Source organism: Channa argus, chromosome 15 (genome assembly GCF_033026475.1).
Source record: "Channa argus isolate prfri chromosome 15, Channa argus male v1.0, whole genome shotgun sequence".
In the NCBI taxonomy this organism is placed as follows: domain Eukaryota; kingdom Metazoa; phylum Chordata; class Actinopteri; order Anabantiformes; family Channidae; genus Channa; species Channa argus.
The window spans coordinates 19,155,357-19,176,009 of record NC_090211.1 but is presented as its reverse complement, the minus strand read 5'-3'; the positions used below and the strand labels follow the sequence as shown (position 1 = coordinate 19,176,009).

At 40.8% G+C, this 20,653-nt stretch overlaps 1 protein-coding gene and 1 long non-coding RNA gene across 6 annotated transcripts in view; one reads left to right on the top strand and one right to left on the bottom strand.

The window, feature by feature from the left end:
* Nucleotides 1-20,186, bottom strand: part of llgl1 (LLGL scribble cell polarity complex component 1) — a 34,913-nt gene extending 14,727 nt beyond the window's left edge. For 2 of the 5 annotated variants that reach the window (XR_010910893.1, XM_067478216.1), the window contains exons 1-6: nt 18,519-19,637; nt 16,271-16,368; nt 4,416-4,497; nt 4,138-4,298; nt 3,825-3,971; nt 581-743 (exon numbers count right to left, since the gene is read on the bottom strand). Coding sequence is in view for 3 of the 5 variants with exons in the window: in XM_067478216.1 (XP_067334317.1) it covers nt 581-743; nt 3,825-3,971; nt 4,138-4,298; nt 4,416-4,497; nt 16,271-16,368; nt 18,519-18,869 (1,002 nt within the window). In the remaining 2 variants the exon portion in view is untranslated. Of the gene's footprint in view, nt 1-580; nt 744-3,824; nt 3,972-4,137; nt 4,299-4,415; nt 4,498-16,270; nt 16,369-18,518; nt 19,642-19,863 lie in introns of those variants that run through there. The other 3 variants (XR_010910894.1, XM_067478218.1, XM_067478217.1) reach the window with 3 other exon arrangements.
* On the top strand, nt 16,891-17,595 carry LOC137100402 (uncharacterized). Its single transcript, XR_010910896.1, has 2 exons — nt 16,891-17,348; nt 17,447-17,595. It is a non-coding gene; the product is annotated as an uncharacterized lncRNA (long non-coding RNA).
* Nucleotides 20,187-20,653: the final 467 nt, after the last annotated feature.

Genomic DNA, 20,653 nt, shown 5'->3' with positions numbered 1-20,653 from the left:
TAACACGAGCTGTTTACAGTGAACAAAAACATTTCAAACACCTGAAAGTTTGAGTTAAATTTTGCCATTACAACTAATTTGCACTGGGCTTTGAATTATTTTGACGGCAGTCACACACATGGAGCCATCAGACAGGGTCGCATAGGCTTAGCATTGCAGCGCAGCCGATATTTAGACAGATATACATAACTGGCAGTGTACTACTTAGAACAAGCTAATACTAGGTCAGCTCAGACTCCTTATGGTAGGTTTTGATGACGTTTGGAGACGCTCTGAACCAGTCATCTAGCCATGAGTGCACAGCTGTACCACAAATGATAGCCTGGGTTCACAGTAACGTTTTGACACCTGAAGGAGTTGCCACTACCTTAAGATCAGAGTACGGTAAGATCAAGTGCATCTCTCAGCAGATAATTGCCTACTTGCCAGCCAAAGCCTTGTAAGGCTGTTGTAATTTCTCTGCACATCACTTGTGCAGTAAACAGTGACATGCACAGAGTATGTGAGAATGAAAGGGTGACAATGAAATATTGTCCCGAATAACATATTCATGCACAACTTTGCTCTGTACAACAGGTACCTGCTTGCCCAGGAAGAGTTGTTCAGCATGACGAGAACCTGGATCCCACAGCACCACCAGGCCTCGGCTGTAGCCAATCAGGATCTTCCCTGCCTGCTGAGGGTGTTCCTGAAGAGATTCCACTGGTCCCAATGACTTTCCAGATCTGTAGTCATCTGGCAGGCTGGAAGAACAAAACATGGCCCCGTTAAATCTCATGTAAAATATGAAGCTTAGTTAGAGGTCATGATATTTGTGCCCCCATTTCCTACGCCATCACGTGATTACACAAAGGTCACATTTTTGAATGACCATGAAAAGGTCATTCATAAATGCGCAGTGTGTAAGATTTGAGTCATCTAATAGTATCGAATGTAGAATTCATAATTATTCTCTCTTCCCTTTTTCACAGAAGCCGCCGTGTTGTACCGCAATGTTCCTACAGTAGCCAGGAACAGACGAAACCAACCACTGGCTGTAGGGAGTGAATTTTGATTTTTCACTTACATGGAATCTATAACCTATAGTTTTCTATTCTAATCTAATGACTTCATCTCTTTGCAGAGTGTGGGGAATTCAGATCACTACAAACTTCTTCAATTATATTTAACACTTGTTTTATGGTTGTTTGAAATGGGGTTTAGAGAGGGAAAAGGATATGAATACCGATAATCCAGTTGATAAGTAAGACATTTTGTTTGTTGGAATGTACAGTACGTGCGTATAATACAGGCACCACCGAGTACAAACCATCTGTAGAAAATATTGCTACAGCAGATTTCACGGTTACTGTTGGAAGAGCAATCAACAGAAATCTGGAGCCGAGTTGATGGAGCCTTTTGAAGCAGCAGAGGAATGTGGAGCAGGACACACCCTCAAGATGTCAAGACGATTCCCTCAGAAGAGGGCCGAGATAAACAAGGGAGAGGAAACCGCAGAGAGATGACAGAGGATGACATGAAATAAACAAAGAGAGAGGGATTTCTGGACTCTTTGCTGCAGATGAGGCAGAACCATCGCTAAAGAGATAGTCAGCCTGCCACACACAAAGACTTCTGACGGCTTTGGTTGGGTTCACTGAGGAAGATCCTCTCCGGAAGCACAGAGGCAGAAACATTCCCAACAAAGCATTCCATTGTCTCCGTCTCTCCGCTCACAAGTATTTTTAGGGAATCCAGCATCCTGCTACAAAGTCCCAGTGATGAGCCTGTGTGTGTGTGTGTGTGTGTGTGTGTGGCGGGGGGGAGGGGGGGGAGACAGAGACACACGGGAGATTCAGCTGTAACACTTCCCCAACCGGAACACTGTGTTTTGGCAGCTGGTACAAAGCCTCACTGTGTAAAACCTCCTCTCCTTTGCGTAATCACGCACACGCACACACACACACACACACACACACCCCCCACCCCTTATCAGGGCCCTTGTTAGTTCTGCCCACTTCCCTAAACAAGTGTGGTTAATGAGGGGTTTGGCCTCCCAGTCAGACCATCACACAGCAGAATAAAAAAAAGGAAACAACAGAAGCTCTGTGATTCACTGTCAGGACCAAGACAAGAATGCAGCATGCAAACTTAAAAGAGCAGCTCCTAGCGTGCACGTGTACACGTTTCCATTATGCAGTTATGCATACATTTACACGACAAGGACAAACTGCTAGTTTATCCTCAGGATCTGCATTTGTGCTCCGGCACCACCATCTCACAGTGGTTTTGCTCTCGTTCTGTTGTGCTGAACTGTCACACACGGCTGCACACAACTGCATGAAAGTTGGGGTATTGGAGAAAATACCACTTCTGCTGTAACAGGCCTATTTGTGATCCCAGTTGCTTTTTGTTTGGCATTGTATAAACAGTGAGCTCTTCCACTTCATCGCATCTTATCATTTCCTGAAGCAACAATCGGAAGAGAGTGAAACAAGCAAACAGCAAGGACTGGCTGACTTTTGGGTTTTTTTCGAAGTGGGTCTTAAAACAAAAGCCGCATGTCCATAGGTTAGGTAGGTAAAATTGCAGTATTTTTTTTACTTAACAGGGAATTACAAAGTAATTTTAAACTAAAAATGCTTCAACTTTGGAAGATACCCATTTGATTTAGTAAATTCAAATTCAAGCACAGTGTCACTTCCATTGAAAGGGCTTTAAGAGATCTCACCCTGTGAGACCTCTTTCCTGTTCATATGGGCATCAACAGATACTCTGAAAACAAGTCTTGTCTTTACTACATTAAATGTTCATATTGAAATAAGCAACATTTACAAATTTAGAACACTGTGGGTGTTTGATCTGATATCACTGACATTAGCAAACAGAAGCCAACATTTAAATCCATATATTATAAAAGTACACCAATTTTTAGTTCCCACTACGCCCCAGAGAGAATTGTGTGTTCATGTAAGGTCAAAATTTCTTTTAAACTCCTTTATTCATTTGCAGATATTCTGACTTCTTCTAGAGAAACTAGCAAGCATGTTTTTTTTTTTAATTAAACTTCGACATCATGCTGTAGTTTCTCATTTGTCCACTATTTTCGACCCAAATTTAAGTCCTTAAAAACATCTGTTCAAATTCCTATCCAAGATTTATGATTCAGAATCAATGCAGCACCCAAAAAACAGATTCCTCCCTTTTATTTCTGTTCTAGTTTAACTGGAGAGCATGAACTGAACCAAAGACCCTGATATCTTTATTTGATTCAGTGCTCCTTGATCGCACTGCATCCATTAAATTTAATGTTATTCCATTTAACTGACAGCACTGGGAATTTTTTTTGCAGTTACACACTATGTGATGTCTCTTGTTGCCTTTCCTCCACTCTCACAACAGTGTATTGAGATTTGGCTGTTCTCATGGTCCCTGAACCACATGATCCCGACCCGCCTGCTGCTGCGACTGGGGTCAACGGGGATATTTGTCTCGTCCAACCTGCTCAGCTGGAGTTGAGAATGGGAGAAACTGGACTATTTAAAAAAAGGAAGGAAGTACTATGATTGGGATGCAGGGAAGAATATTTACAACCAGGTTAGTCAGAGAATTTAGGCTACAGGGGGTAAACAGGCACACAGAATGAAGCTTCCTTTTTCAGATTGTTAGTTTAAATTATATGGTCTAAATGATGTTTCAGAGGGTTTTCCAGTCCTACCGCGAATAACTGTTCATAACAAATAACAAACTCAGCAGACTTAAAGTCAGACTTTAAAAGATGTCTAATGTCACTTCTTTTTTGACCACCACTGGCATCTTTCTGTGAGGTTATGCGACAGTCTCACCTCTGTGTGACCTGATCCTGGAGTAAGGTCTGGTCGTCTTTCAGAGAGAGACGGGGTAGCTCCAGGAAGTACACAGCTCCACCCTCTGTCCCAATGCAGAGCAGGTCACATGACCTCAGCAGGAGGAGGACAGTCACCCGAGTTGCGCTAAGAAGAAGAAAGAAGAAGAAGAGTAAAACTGCCATCACATCAGAGTTTTACAAGCATAATTATGTAAGACAAGTTTGGCAGATTTGGTAGGTTTGACCTGCCAAATTCCAAAATTCCCTTATTATAATTTTTATTTATAACGATCGCATAAACCATTACATACCTGCAGCTCTCAATTCCTGGTCTCCCTGGGAGAGTGTAGTTGCCCACTTCCTGGAGAGACACAACTCCCTCTCTTTTGACTCCCCCTGCCTCTCTGGTGGGCCCCACCACCAGGTCCCACAGGTGAATTGTGTTGTCATCCAGCAGTGACAGCAGACGGCCCTACACCAACACAAGTGAGACCAGCAATATAATGGTTTGTTTTTGCGGACAAAATTTTTTTTTCTTTTTTTTAATTAATTAATTAATTTATTTATTTTACACTGACACAGAACTCACCTGTCCTGCCAGGAAGTGGATCTGTGTGACAGCAGTGGTGTCTTTGTGCAGTCCTGTGAACTCCACGCCGGGCGCCCCGTAGCTGCAAAGATCCAGTCAAGGATTTGCACAGCATGGCATATTTTTCCATCATCATCATTATTTAACCCTATGCAGTAATCACCTGAGCATCATCTTCAAAAAGATATCTCCATTATCTATGAAAAGGTTCGATTTAGCTGCAGGTGCAAGACACAAGGAGTCAAAGGCAGTCTACAGTAAACTGTATGTTTGATATTAATTTGATGGATGAAACTTGCTTTTTAGTAGTAGTTGTGACAGCAGCACAAACGATCACAGTTTTTTAAGGCTCGTCTTTTATAACACCACATAAGCATGTACAGATGAGGCATATGGGCCCCTGGGGATAGTGATTTAAAGAGGCCTCAATCTCAGACGATCCCGAAACTAAAAACAGACCCAGAATGGCTACAAATGATGTAGTTTGGGCTTATGTTGTGGTCACCTTTTAACCTCTTTGGTTATTTTCTTTGTCTCTTTAATCATCATTTGCTGTGCATTTTTTTAATTTCTATAACTGGTCTTTTTTTACCCCTTTTTGTCTCATTTGTCCCTTTGTGGGTGTTGTTGTCTTTTTAAGGGTTTTGTTGTGTATAATTTATCTTTTTGCAAAGGGGACTTTAAATCCTGCCCTTTTCAGCTTTTACTTGTTGGCATTTACATCTAGATATATTAAAAACAATAATTATCCATTAAAAGCGTATGAAAAGAAAAACTAACAATTTAGCAATCTTAGTGAGTTATAGCCATGATGGAGTTCATGCAAACAGATAAACAACCAGAAACAGTTATTAACTTCAAAACTATTCCAATAGGTATGTTCACTTTATAAGAAGACGATCTCTTCCATGTGTTCATTTAAATCAAGGAAATGAAGCTGATAAATCAATTAATGGAAAAATAACAATACAACATTCATTGTAATCAAACCCAGTGATACAAAATAAATAAATAATAATAATAATTCTATTCCTACATACATCTGCCCCGTTACTGAATCAGACAGATGCATACTACTGGAAAGGTAAGAGAGTTTGGTCAGAAAGAGCCAATAAACATGCAAATATTTTAGGCTTTGTGGAAGGTTTTGATCTCCACTGAGGCAAAATCACAAGCATACCTCCATCTTCTTCTACCTCCTTCCTCCTATGAATACCAACACGAACACACACACACACACACACAAGCCGTCAGATATATATGAAAGCCTGCCTCTGATCTCCAAAACATTTGCTTTTAAAATATAAATTACACCATGTGACTGCGAGGACAGAGTTTAAAACTGTGAACCCAGTTAAAAGTGGTACTTCTGAGCTGCACATTAGAACAAACATACTAGTTAGGTGTAATGGCTGGGGTGAAATTAGAGCACTATAACAAAGCTCACAGCAATTACCGACACCAGATGACGCAGATTCTCGAAACCAACACTGAGTGTGAGTGTGTATTATCAGCAGTAATCTTCACAGTGTCCTGGCTTTGTTAGTCCAGTAAATGAAGCAGAGCTGATAAAATAAAGACTGCTCTCAAGAACTGTGACACCATGTACACAACTAGGCTAAATTGGGCTCAACTGTGAATTAGCACACACCCGCTAGCAATATTGTGAGAAATACTGACACACTAAAAACACACTGCTTACATAAGCCTGCAGGAATGTGGATTAAAAATGCACAGGGAAAAAAAGGAAATCTGAGAGTTCTCATGATTGGATGTGACTATGTTCAGAGCTGGTTCTCTGTTTATCTCGAGTCCTGTTTTCTGAAAAACAAAACTAAAAACTATATGCATTTTTTTCCTCCTCCTTTCATTTTTAATTTCCTGACCTTTGTTCTTGTGTTTTGCAGCATGCCCAGTAACTATCATCTCCAAATTTAGTTTTTTTGTTTTTTTCCATCTCTACCTTTATCCATCCATCTATTATAACACACACGCACGCACACACACACACACACACACACACACACACACACACACACACACACACAGGAAATACAGTTATTCTCCACATCTGCAGGTGCCAAAACCTTAACAGCAACAGAAAAGGAAGACATACATGCCAAAACCAAAAGCAGCCTTGTTACTATTGTCAGTCATTAAGTGTGTGTAAAAGCTAAACTACCCCATTTTGGACCAAAGACAGCGAGGACAGATGCATTGCCATTATTCCAGGAACCAATTCACATTTTTTTTTTTTAATAAAAACAAAATTATTAATACACCTCTACATCCAACTGTATTTTTATAAGTATACACTTTGTATCCTTAATTTAAGTAGTTGTATTTGCCTTAAGATTTCTTGCTGCAGCTTTATATTACACTAATGAGTTGTTTCCATCTTGTCATCCAAGTCTCAACAATAGATAAAAGAATAATTTCCAAAATGCTAAATAATAGTGGCAACATTCTTTTAAGCTAATAGGGTGCGAGTCCAAGTGTGTGTGAAAACCCCAGTGTAACCAAAGCTGAACCTGAAACGGTATAATGTGCCGTGTTAGGAGATCAAATGCGCAAAATAATGTCAATAAAGCAAAGAGGGATAACTTATACTACAGAGATTAAACAAACTATAGCCAAAAATAAATACATACATAAATAAATAAACCACACGAATAGTAGTAGTCCTGTGCGTTAAAGGCAGATGTGGCCGAACAGAAAGCCAAATAACTGAACGGTGAAGATCAGAGCTCCATAGCTATGTGAATAAGTGCAGCAATATCAGACAGACAGCAGTGGTTTGTGCTTGTATCCCAGCTATGTGTCAATGACCACAGCTCATTCATCAAACATCTAGTCAGCATCTCCTGCTAAATTTAAGATGGCTGTGCAAAACAAAAAGGAGTGCAAAGAAAACTGTCAGCACATGGAGGAAAACTAAGACCACTAATAACTATTTAAGGCTTTTTCAGAGCCTTGACACTTGGCTGGTCAGTAGCAACTCTGACAGGAACCAGGCCATCTCCAATTTCAAAACATGTCAGTCTATCAGCCAGGAGAAAGTTTTTGCTATTAAAAAATGAGAACAAATTAAATGTGTGAGGAGGAATAAAAGCTTAAAAGTAGCACATGGTTCACGCACGCACACACTTCCTGGTGGTGGTGATGTCAGAACCTAATGTAATAACAAAAGGGGGCTTAAACCCCTTGTTTTCATAAAAGGACGCAGCCCCGGAACTGAAACGCAGTTACTGTTTGAATCTTGTTGCGCAATCTAGAAAATTATTTAACACATTAAAAGTCACTTATTTACTACTAATCTCCTGTGAAAATAAAGGTAAGCGTTAGGGTAAAGCCTTGGAATAAAGCTTGACCACTCACAAGCCGGAATGTTTTCCATTCTGCCAACATTGTGTAAATGAAGCATGCAAACATCTACATGCAGGTTTCCGTGTTTACTATCCAAGTTTAGTGGGATGTCAATGCTTGCTATAGGGCACTTCACAAAAAGTGCACTTGAGAATTTGAGTTTTGTTTAAGTAACTAATTCACCTCATTATTGGACTTATAAAAAGGTGGAGGATCACCTGAGTTACTCAAGCCTCATAAAGCATAAATGTGTGTGTTAAATGAATATCGAAATGCCACCAAGTTATTTCAGTCTGCAACGTGGTAAACCATCACTGTGCCACTGTATCCATGCAGCTAGCAACTCAATACCCCTTTCCTCTACTTTGATGAGTGATAAGCAGCCCCCTTCGTTTCGATTAGATTTGTGATAATCATCAGGTGTTGATCAATCATGCCACATAAAGATACATGCATGAAGATATAAGTCCAATAAAAAAAGAAAAAACATGAAAGGAACTGCCTCAAATTCTTACGATGCTTTACCAGAACCATCAAAGTCTTCTGACAGACAAAGTTTAAAAACAACATTTAAGAAACTATGAGTAAGACACCAGACAGAAGAAGTTAAATTGGTTCAGCTCATCTAAGAGCATTTTCACCAACTCCCTTCACACACATACACACACGCACACACACACACACACACACACACACACACACGCCAGACGTCTGGCTTGTCTTGTTGCCATTTGCTAAACAACTCCACCCACCCACTAGAGAAACAATCCAGTCTCATTTGCATCCCCTCTCCCTGAGCTCAGACCTCTCCACCACCCCACGCTTCCCTTTCTGTCCCACTCACTCAGTGCACACATGCTCTCGCAGACATTGGAGCAGTCAAGCCTGATGCAGTGGATGTGAAATGACTGTCAAGTCAGCAACACAACAAAATGATACAGAGTATCTGTAACGGTGAAAGGATGAACTGTAATAAATGAGAAGAGAACAGAACCAGTCATCTATCAGCCACCATTTTTTTTTTGACTGATGTTGATTATAGTACAGGAAAGACTCCTACTCTCCTAAAGCAGTAACATCCAGTATCATATTCTGACCCAAGCCTTGCACATTGTGTAAGACTGCTGTAGCAAATGTGACGGGGCAGCTGGTGGCCTGCAACTTTCACATTCAGGTTGACTTACTTTTGTGAAACTAACACAAACTTAAGCTCTGGGGGAAAGTACCTTCAAGCCATGCTACACGGCTGCAGGTCCGTCAGCAAACTATTACAGTGCACGGATTGTTAGGGAATTTTGTAGGTGCACTCGTTGTACAGTGGTCCCCAAGGACAAAGACCAACCATTAAATCAATAATTTTTGGTTTTTGTTTCAACTACAACTTACTTACATTCAAAAATGCACTTCAAAGACTGCATGGCAGCATAAATGAGACGTATGTTGATGGAGGCATTTGTGAAGAAGCTCTACGTTTTTCCTCCTTCCACTACCATTTTTGTAATTTAAAGCTGCTACTGAGTTCATGCGTTATGCCCCATGTGCACCTCACATACATCATGTCTGATGGGCACAACAGGACGTTACCATTTGCATTCAGTAGTTACGTGCCATAATATGAATGAGGGACAAGTTATCGCCAGGAGACCAAGAGACAAACTGAGAAAAAGACAAAAAAGGACAGAGGGACAGCAGAGAAACAAAACAAAAGAATGACAGAGTGCGAAGAATCCCCAAAAATAGTTTGCAGCGAGAGCACAAATCCTTTACACGACAAAGTAAGCAGAGAGTAGGCAGAGTATGGGTGGGAGGAGAAATGAAGAGCTGAAGGACTGACTGAAGGCTTTGCTAAGGTTGACGCTTCAGCTCAGCGATTCGAATTTTAACCCTTCCATATAATACTGACAGAGCTACCCAGACAATAAAAAAAAAAACCTTATATAATGTAATATTTTAGCACATTTCAAATCACTGTCTGTGCAGCTAAGCAAGACAACAAATTAGTGGGACAAATCAAAAGCAAGAAAAACTACTTGGGGGGGGGGGGGAGGCGCATAAAAAGGAACAGAGGGAATTTACTGTTTTTACCACAAACAACGAAAATCTTGTTGACTTCAAAGATGCATAAACAAGTCAAGATTCTGTCGCTTTAAGCCAAAGCAGCTGTCACAGTTAAGTCGGCTCGAAGTGGAAGAGGGCATGACTCGAATTACGAAAGGGCGCATTTCCCTTAAATTTCAGGCCAAAAAACAAAAACAAAAGAAAAACAAATAAAAGTTTTGCAACTCAATGGCATCAGCAGAAAGCAAAACTAAGCCCTGTTACGTTGGAGGCAAAAGCATTCCAGCATTTTCAACATTCTGAGAGATAGGATCCAATGAATCAGTGGGTGTGTGAGTGTGTGTGTGCGTGTGTGTGTGACCGACAGGATGCCAGACAGACAGAGGGAGAGTCGAGAGCTGGAGCACGAACGCACAGATCAAAGCTCTGCAGTTTGCGTGTGCAAATATTAGCTCATTCTTTCGCTGTCGCAGCAGTGATACTGAAGTTCAGTGTGATTCAGCAACTACCAGTGTCCAGTTTTAGCTCTATGGAAGCAACAGTCAAAACTTTGACTTCAGTTTTTGACTTCGTAAGCCACCATTGCGAACTTTTATCTCATAAATCTGACTCACAATTTTAGATCATTGTCACGCCGCGTTCGCATGCACTTAAGAAACCTAGGTTACAGGAAATTTGCGTATACATGCAGCAGATTACATTTTACCAAGGACTTATTTTGGAAGCAGAGCTTAGAGAGTTTTACTGTACAGTGACAAACACACTACTTCCTGATACTTTTTTTACAGACTGATAGCTGACAGCTAAAAGAAAGAAAAGCAATGTCGCAGTTATGGGTCACTCTGTGATAGAGTCAATTTTATGTAGACTTTTCACTTCTTTCTAAAAAAAAAAAAAAAAAAAAAAAAATTAATGATAAAATTCAGCTTTATGTCCTACGAGTGGACTAGGCTGCACTTTAGCATAAAAATCATTGCTGAGAAGAAATTAGACTTCTCCGACTGTCTACCCGGATTTTTGTTTACTTGAGAATTAAGAAATCAGATGTAACCCGTAACCTGTGTAAACATAAAATATTGTTGTGTCCCATAATTTTATCTTGGAGTCACTGAATTTACTTGTTAAATTGTGACCTTCCCTTAAAATTTGACTTTTAATTTGGGGTAAACTCATCCACTGTTGGTGGTTTATTGTAATTTCATCTTCCAAATTTGTTTTTAATCTTCTCTCCGAAGCACTTTGTACTCCATTTTTGCAATGAAGGTGCAATACAAATATAACCATATTAAGAATATTAACCCAAAGATTTTTTTTTTTTTTTTTAAACAAAGTACTGTAGGCAGCATTTTAAAATCTTTTTAGAAATTACTGACGCATTTATAGGAACAAACTCTGGTTTCTAATGTCCTGAGCTGCAGACTTTTAAAACCCTTCACTGTGCAAGTGCTTCTCATCCCAGGCAACTGCGCTGGTCGTCTCGGAAACCAATTCAAAAGCTCCCTTTATTAAGACTAGATTCAGCAACAAAGCTCTTACTCACTCACACACACACACACACACACACACACACACACACACACACACGGAGGGTTAACCCAGGGCAGCACAACATGCATTCCACAACGGGAGACAGACTCCTCAAGATCACCCCACCACCCCCACACATGATCTCTGTCCACACACACACTATAAGACCACCACACTACATTGTCCCATTCCCTTTGCTGAGCCCCAGTCTGTGGTCGAAGCAGAAACTCTCAGGGCGTAATATGATCTGCCTTTATAAACACACGGAGACCAAGAGAGGAAAAGGAGGAAAGAACAAGTGAGAAACTTGAGCGAGAGGCTGAAAGAGAGGAGGAGAAGATCATATCAACACAGAAAACCCAAGTTTAAACAAAAAAGCTACACGCATCTGGTAAACTTCCAGTCTGTCTTTGTAACCGAGTCAATAAACTACATCTCAACACAAACCATAAACTGCTTAGGCATCAGTGTGAGAGGCGAACCACACGTCTGGCACCACAAGCTGTGTGTGTGTGTGTGTGTGTGCATGCTCTCCAGTGCAAGCAGGTATCCTGGCAAGAACTTGGAGATCCAACCCAAATGAGAGAGTGTGTAAGATTATCAGAATGTGGACACACACACATACACACACACACAGAACTTCACTGCTTCACCTGAACTTTATTTTCAGAACAAAAACTTGTAGCATTAAAGACAATGGCCCAGTGCAGCCCTGGCTTTACAGCTGAAACTACAATTTATCAAACAACAGTTGAAGATCAGACAAATACCAATCTACTGGTAAACATATTAATCCGTTTAGTAATTTTTCCAGACCAGCAGAAACCCAAACCTTTAGCATTTCTAAGATCATCTGATTATTTAAAATCGCCCTGTGGTTGTGTGCCTCCACTGACTAGTCCAGTTGCAGTTTACATGCATGTCTGTCCACGCACATATTCGAATCATTTGGTCTGCAAGTCCAAGTGCACATTTGTGCCAGAGGTAAGGAATTTCTCCCCAGGCATTCCGGAAATACTGCACTGAAGTGGACAGATATGAAATCAGTGACTTTTGACCAATAACATAATCAGTTCAACTTTGAGTATGAGTGGATGTTGAGTTCAACTCTGATTCAGTTTGAAAAATTTAAGAAAGAGAAAAATGTTTTTTTCCCCCCTTTGACCACAACTAAAGCCATCATGAGGAACCACCAATACAGACATATTGGACTGTTAAAATCTATATTTGACACAATATCGAAATTGTATTTGTTCATGCTCAGTATAAACTGTTGATGCAGTGTATGTGACTTATCTGAAGACAAATATCTATAATGATATTGTCCTTGTCCCGCATTGATCAGGTTACAATCACAACTCAACCGGTTTTTAAACCCCATTTGGGGAGTCCCAAGCACCAGGTTGTAAACCACTGATAGATACACACCAGCTGGGGTCTTTAGATTGTACAGGTGGATCTAATAATGTCACACATTACAGCAGCTCTGCCATGAATTCTACTTTTACACGATTAAAATTTTTCCAGTTTTTAAGTTGAAACTCTAATTCTACTCCCTGTCTATTATTGAGGTCATGGTGGTGGATGGACTTTATTTACATTAAGAGGTGGTTCTAATGTTTTGGCCACCCTATTTAAAATCAATGAGGGACCAGTTAGTGTATACTTTTATGTGTTTCATATTGTTCTGCAAATTGAATTGTATGCAAACCTTCCAGATAATCCCTGTAGACACACTACATGCAGACTTTCCAGAAATTCCAACAGCAGCTGGAATCTTTTTTGAAAGGCCAGATGACTAGTTATCAAATAATGCATTTTGTATAGAGTAGGTATAAGTAGTCAAAGCATTTTCACTCCCTCTCCAACGCCCTCAAACTTCCTTGTCCTCACTGCCTGTTTATCATAATCTCACCCGTCTCTCTCTCCCTCTGTCTCAGGCGCACAAGTGCCTGGTACCACCAGTCTCTCTCTCTAAAAGCTGCAACTCAAAGAGTTGATTCTCCAGTCGTATGCATCTGTGCACACACACACACACACACACACACACACTCACTAAATAATTATACAGTTGGCATTGGCATGTTTTTGTTCATAAACCCTATTAACATGCTCTTCACTGCAGTTCAGTTCAAACATGTGAGACAAATGCTCCAAGGTTGGCCTGAGCTGAGGCTCAGCTGCTTGGTCAGTAAACATAAGCAAAACCCAACACTAAGTAAACTTACCGACAATAATACCCCAGCAGTCTGATACTGGACTGCTATTACCCCCAAGAACCATCACTGTAATCACGACAGAACTGGCAGACATATAGAAATAACCTAAGATCAACGTCGCGTCTGAGTTGTGACCAGTGGACATGTGGACAGTGCATGGGGATCGGAGTTGCTGGAATTTTTGACACAACTGACACACTGAGCCAAAATATGGCTTTGTCGCAATGCGGCTCATGAGCCAAACCAATACTCATTTCCAGAAGAGCTTTACTCAATGTTCCCGCTCGTCCTGTGTTGCTCAAACAGGCAGAGCCCCACACCATTAATGCAGGGGTTAGAGGGGTTAGATTCCCACTGACCACAAACTAAAAGGAAAAAAAGCATTTTGAGGGCTCTGGGCCTTTAAGGATATACTCTTCTGCCAAACACTGTATGTAATGATGATAATGTTGGGGTTTCTGAGTCTTTTTCATTGTTCAGTCAGTTCTATCAGCTTTGGCGCCACTTTACTCAATAGGTTCTTCGCAGTGATCTGGATTTGTGGTGGCAGCTTTACAACCTACCCACAACAAATCTACACAGAAGCAGGTTTTGTCTACGTAAACAAGAGATTGTGCTAGATTTACAAGATGTGGGAAAATTCATTCTTACGCATGTAAACCGTTAAGTGATTATAGGGAGACATGTTTATACTTCAGACAGTATTGCATAATGCAACTCATACTTAGGGATAAATAACCTATGGACTCATCCCTTTGTCTTTAATAAAGCCCATATTGTGCTTGCAACTTTTTTCTGGTTTTGTGCTGGCTATTGATAATAAGCAACCAAATAATAATAATGAAGGAGGAGTCTGTTTCTACATCTGCCTGATCCAAGATTTGTCCCATGACTTCTCCCAATTGTTTCTTGAGTATAATGACATAAAACTACCCTAGAAGTGTGTGTTTATTAAGTTCAAAATGACTAAGTTAGCAACTAACCATTCAGACACCATCTGTTGAATGCTTACCGAAGAGAGGGGGTGGTTATGATAGATAATCACTTTTTGAAGTCATATTTAATAACGTTTTTTGTAAGACCTCCACAAAGATAACTGAATGGCCTTTCTACAGGAAAAGAAAATCTGCTGTAGGGCCGAGTGATATCTTAAATCTATCACAATATTAATATGGATATTATTCTGGCATATATACAGTTTGTGCCTGTGTAACAAAATAAGGTACAGAGCTACATTACAGCTAAATTACTGAGAACATTTCTCAAAATAAAATACTCAATTACTTTTAACCTTTATTTTTTTCAGAGTAGTTTCATTGAGACCTCAATGAAACTGTCAGCTATTTTTCTTTAAAAGACAAAGGGAATTTAGTTGATCTGATGTTATTTATACTACTAGTAATTTGGAAAATTGAATTTTACAGTAGTCGTAAAAGGAACCGCAAATAAAAAAAAAAAAAAAAAAAATTAAATCTACATTTCTAAAATGTCATTTGCAAGTTATGCAAACAAACAAACTGTTTCGCCAAAGTATAGGAGCACATTCTTCAATAACTAGCGAGCTTCATCCAGCATTAGAACATTCATCTTGATATGAATGATCCTGGATTTGTGTACCGGTGTACAAAGAGGAGAGCTCAGGGCACTATTACACACACACACACACACACATCAAATTTTAACCATATTATCCAATCTACTTCACAAGAAACCACACTGACAATGAAATTACTCTAAATGTATTTGTCTAGAGAAACTGTGCGCTCACATTACTTTGGTAGTTCCCAATAAGAAGTATGAGTTTCAGTGTGAACTGGCAATAAAGCAGGATTTGCAAAACAGTAATCAAAGAACATTTGTGGTAATTCAGTGCTTGTTTCCAATTTCTTGTTAAAGAAGTTCCTGTTTACAAATCAACTGTCTATGCATGCTGCTTCTCCTTACTGGAAATGCCACAGTATTCCTAGATATCAGTCATTTAGATGAATCAGGAAAATGCAATTTACTGAAACAACCACTAAAGCAATGAAAAGAAAACCCAGAAGAATCTGTTTAGTAGTGACTGACAGAGCAGTCTTCTCCACTTCAATGGAGAAGACAGTGCAACGTCCCACAGAGTCAGAACTGCACAGCGATGCACTGCTCTACTAAACTGATGTTACATAAACAGGTCTGCTGCAGATACAGACGGTCAGGTTTTCCTCAACGTCCACAAGGTGCTGAGAGGCACCATCAGCACAAGAAAGCCAGCGTCAGTGTAAGGAAAATGGCCGACTCCGAACACAACAAAGGTAGCCTTTAAAAAGAGCAAACAGTATTGACCCAATGTGCTCAAGGGACAAAACACTGACTTGTGTTTGGCACAAACTTACGGAGGAAGACAGAAGTGTAGCAGCACTGCAGAGCGGATGTAGAGATAGCAAGTGAGCAACACTTCAAAGCAACCTGACAACACTGTAAGTTTAACAAAAAAAAAAAAAAAGAAAAGGTTCCATTCTCTACCAGCAGTTGTTCAGGAAGGTTTTTTAAGTAGTTTCTGTCCAACAAGTCACCAGCAGGACTGTTCATGCTCATTTCTAATTTAAAAATAAAAATAAATGTGGACTGGTCATTGCCAGTCTGATGGCAAGTGACTGATGGCCCCCGGAATCCACTTATCAGCACTCACGGATGATAAAAGGATACACTTTGATGGCTCCCGACTTGGTGCCGATAGCCATAAGTTCCAGCTTGGGGTCAAAGGCCAAAGCACTGGGCTGATGAGGAAATCCATGCTCCACGGTCTGTAGGACAAATTAAGAAAAACAAGAAAAAGACAGCTTAACAGATGAGTCAAGAAAACAGATTTTTAGGACCTTTTCCCCTCAAAGATGCCCTCCTAAGTTTGTGCATGTGCGTGCTGCTGCCTCTCACTGCATAACCAGCGAGGCGCCTGAAAGAGAGCACTCCCTTAATAAATTTGGAAGAGTGTTCTTAAAAAGCCCTGATGGCAACAGTACTGCTTTACTGACACATTCTGTAGGCCTTGTTAAATGAAACGAGCGCATCGATTCACAGATTTTGCTTGTGAATATGCGTGTAGAGACAAGACAGCTGCAAAAGCATTTAGATGCCCGGAGAAAAAAGGCGACATAAAGTCAGGAAGAAAGATACTTTAACCTTTGTTTAAATAGGTTAAGCGGTCAGTTCCTTCTACTAAGTAATCGGCAAATTGAGCACAGGACTCCAATATGAAGTTAAACATTAACCTCAACTGTCTTAACATTTGGAAACACAAACAGAGTCACTTTGACGTAAAACTCCTGTTACGAGGTCTCCTGACAACTGCTGCCAAGCCTTTAAAAAGCTTGCGTGTCCAGTGTGCAAACAAACGGTTGATGGATTTTAAACCTGAAAACACTGCGATACAGAGGTAAAACATAAAGATTGGTCACCAACTAAAAACCCGTCCGTTATCTGCTCTGTGGGTGAATGGAATGACAGATCAAAAGGAAAACTATTCTGCTCACCAATAATTGGTTTCAACTTTTTTTTTTTTTTTGTCCTTTCGGTTTATGTCGTGAGTTCCGGGTCGCCACAGCGGATCATTGTCCACACGTTGACTTGGCACAGGTTTTACCCCAGATGCCGCTTTCTGACGCAACCCTCCCCAATTTCTAGCGGGTTCGGACCGACACAATAATTAGTTTCAACACCAATGCTTTTTTGCTCCACCTCCTCGCATGAGAGTTTTGGTCTGACGACAAAATGAATCCCTGAAGAGGTGAACTAAATGACGGGTGACATTTTCCACTTTCTGATTTATGGTGCAAAAATAAAAAGACAATAACTGATGGCTAAGTTCATCTCATTTTCCAACAGAAGAACAACGCTTCATACAGTGGTGTCATTGTTACGAGTGAGAAGAAGACAATAGAGGTTACTTGTTATACATGGTGTTGTGTTGGACCAATGCCTTTCCTTTGAAACATTTCAATGCGGAACATTAAATGTATTTGTCTTCATTCTGAGTGAGTTGTTATACATGAATGCACCAGCACAATGTCTTTTATCACCAACTTAAGAGCCAGTAACGTATCATCATTTACGCTGCACTCAAGAACAGGCTGGTCATCTTTTTCTATATTCCATTCATTCAATTTTTTTTAGAAATAAAGCCATTCTAGATAACATTCCCTCCCAGGGTTTAAGGACAGGGGGGCCGTGGAGCAAACGCCACTTTTGACATTATGAGATGTTATATAAGCTGATGTCATTTTATATGAATTTGCATTTATGCTGATGTGAGCACCATGAATGCAGCTCATTTTCTTAGATCACAGGACACTTATCTGCAGTCTGAGATGAGAAAGAGTTTTTGTAATTTTTGCTGCAGCTACTCGGAATAGTTTGCAGAGAAATTTTTAATTAAAGAACTTTGTGTGTTAGAGTGAACTCAAGGCTGACTGTATACACTGGGGTAATTTATTTCCCTTTTTAATTTTACATACAACAAGTTTTGTAGGTGTTTTCTGAGACTATTTCATTGTCACTTGCAGTCATATTACACAAACACCTTACCTTAAAATCTTAAATCAAAGATAAAATTTTCCCTGAAGACAACAAATTTAGGTTTTGAGAAAATATAGCAAGTCATTTTGACTAATTTCTGACATTAAATGAGTAATTGATAAAACAATGAGCAGCTCAATCAATATTTTGTTAGCTAGCTCTTCATTTTTGATAGATAGTTCAAAGACATTAAAGTTTTGCTATATTTCTGCACGTTTTTTTTCTAAATAATCATGTTGAGTAAGTCCATTTTGCCAACCCCCCCCCCTGCTGCGCATGATAAATTGTGGCTTTCAACATCAAAAAGTTTAGACAGCACTGCTCATGGGAACACTCTGCCCTACTTTTTGTGACACTGTGTGCAGACAGACAACGGCCTTACCTGACCCAAGTTCACGGCCACAGCGATGCTCCAAAAGCTTGTATTTGCACGACGGCTTACAAATGTAGACAGACTGTTTGCTTGAAAAAAAAAATAATTACCTGCAACTGATATTTGATATGCACAGTAAATTGACAAACGGGTGTTGAAACTTTGAGGTTCCCACCAGTTAGACAACAGTGGTCCTGGTGATAAGATGTAGCTTAAAAGGGAAACTTCACCAGTTTTCAACTTTGACCCTATGGTCCTAGTTTGTTCAGAATGTATGTAAACTGTAGTAAACTTTGAACTGTCTTTTGTATACATGAGTATCTCTCTGCCTCTAGCTGCTCCTTCAGAACTCCTCCACATGACATCATCCACACCTTCAAAATTCCTCCAGGCGCCATCTGCTACTTCCGAACTTGTGCAGAGCACATCTTCTGTGGGAAGTTCTGGAGGGGCAGGACACAATCCTCTGTACTCAGAGCAACCAGGGGACACAATTGAAAGTAAGATTTACTCCAGATGACATCATCTGGAGGTTTTAGCCAAAAGCAGAGAGGCAGATATTGTAACATAGTGAAGGCAGAGGCAAGTTTAACGTACTCCCCAAAGTTGGACCATAGGAAGCCAGTTTGAAATCGGTGAATCGGCCCCTTTACTTCTAGTGGATCTGACATTTGCGCTCTTAAACATTTCTCAACAGTGGCCAGAGCGGGTGTGTGGGTGTGTGTCAACATTAACATATATCCATGTGGATGCGATGCCTGAGTTGAGTAACACGGAACCCAACACTCAGTTTCACAAAAACTGAAACAAGACGATCTGTCAGCACAACCAAAAGCAGCAAGGAAACCCCCTCTGCGAGCTGTTAGAGTTAAAACTGTCAGCGTTGACAGCCATCTTGATAAATATCGCCATATATGTGGGTCACATGAAGCATCGAACTACTGCAACTCAAACTGCACTTGTTAATCCGGAGCCTCCTAATCCTCATTAACACAAGCACTTGCAGGCGGTTAATCGCAACTACTATGCGTCTGCAGAGACAAAGTTCGCCCGGGTTCTGTTCACTCTGAACACGGGCCTCGTTTGGGGGAAAACCAATTAACGCGCTGTGAAAACAACTGAGCCCCGCACATATCAACAAAGCGCCCCGCACGGACCAGTCCAGCACTGAAAGCCTGGGAGCTGCAGTTGGCAGCTAATTCGTGCTTGAAGCTGAAAAAGGGAAACAGCAGCGGCAGCAGGGACTTCAACCCGGATTTCAACAACTACAGTCAGGCTTGTTTTAGTTTTGGGAAGCAGAAGCGGAGGAAAGCGTCTCTCCTTCGCTCCCTCTCCTCTTGTCCCGTTACTTTACCTTGTTGAAGGCGAAAAGCTCCTGTTTTATCTTCTCTCTCTGCGGGTCGGTGCCCTGCCGACGAAACCTGAACTTCATCATCTTGATGCGGGGCAACGGGAAGCCAGGACCGGCGGGGACGGAGATGAAAACACGGAGCTAACGGTAACGATCCGGGCGTCTCGGCGGTGGAGAGGCGGCGCGGACGATGCTAAGCTAGCTAACAGAGTAGCCCATGCAGACTGGAAGCAGAGCTGCGACGCTGCGGCTCTTCTCCCTCCTTTCTCTCCCCCTGGCGCTGCTTGGGTCGCGGTGGGTTTGACCACGGTCTCCTCCGCCGCCCCCCCTCCTCCCGGTTCACACGGACCCCGTTATTATAAACCAATGGGGGCGAAGAAATCTGCGAACAATTAGCCAGGAACGCCCACACAGCCGAGCGCTCCGGATGGGGAGGTTCGGTTTGTAGTACACGACGCACCGGGTGTACGTCCCACATACACGAGTCAATATACTGAGAAAAACGGTGCGTCCGTGACACAAAATTGAGCCATCACGATGTAAATCAATAAAGAAGTTTAAAATTGTTAATATTTTATAACTACTCATCCTAAATATTCTTATTTACTTTAGTAAATTAGTTTATAACAGGCTGTAATTTTGTATTTATATGGCCCTCTATCAGAAAACATGTACATTTATTTAAGTGCTTCATTCGAGTGCTGTTTCAATGTATTCGTACTGCATGGAAGTATTTCCATCTTCTGGTGCTTTTATTTTTACTCTAAAATACACAGTGAAATATTGTACTTTT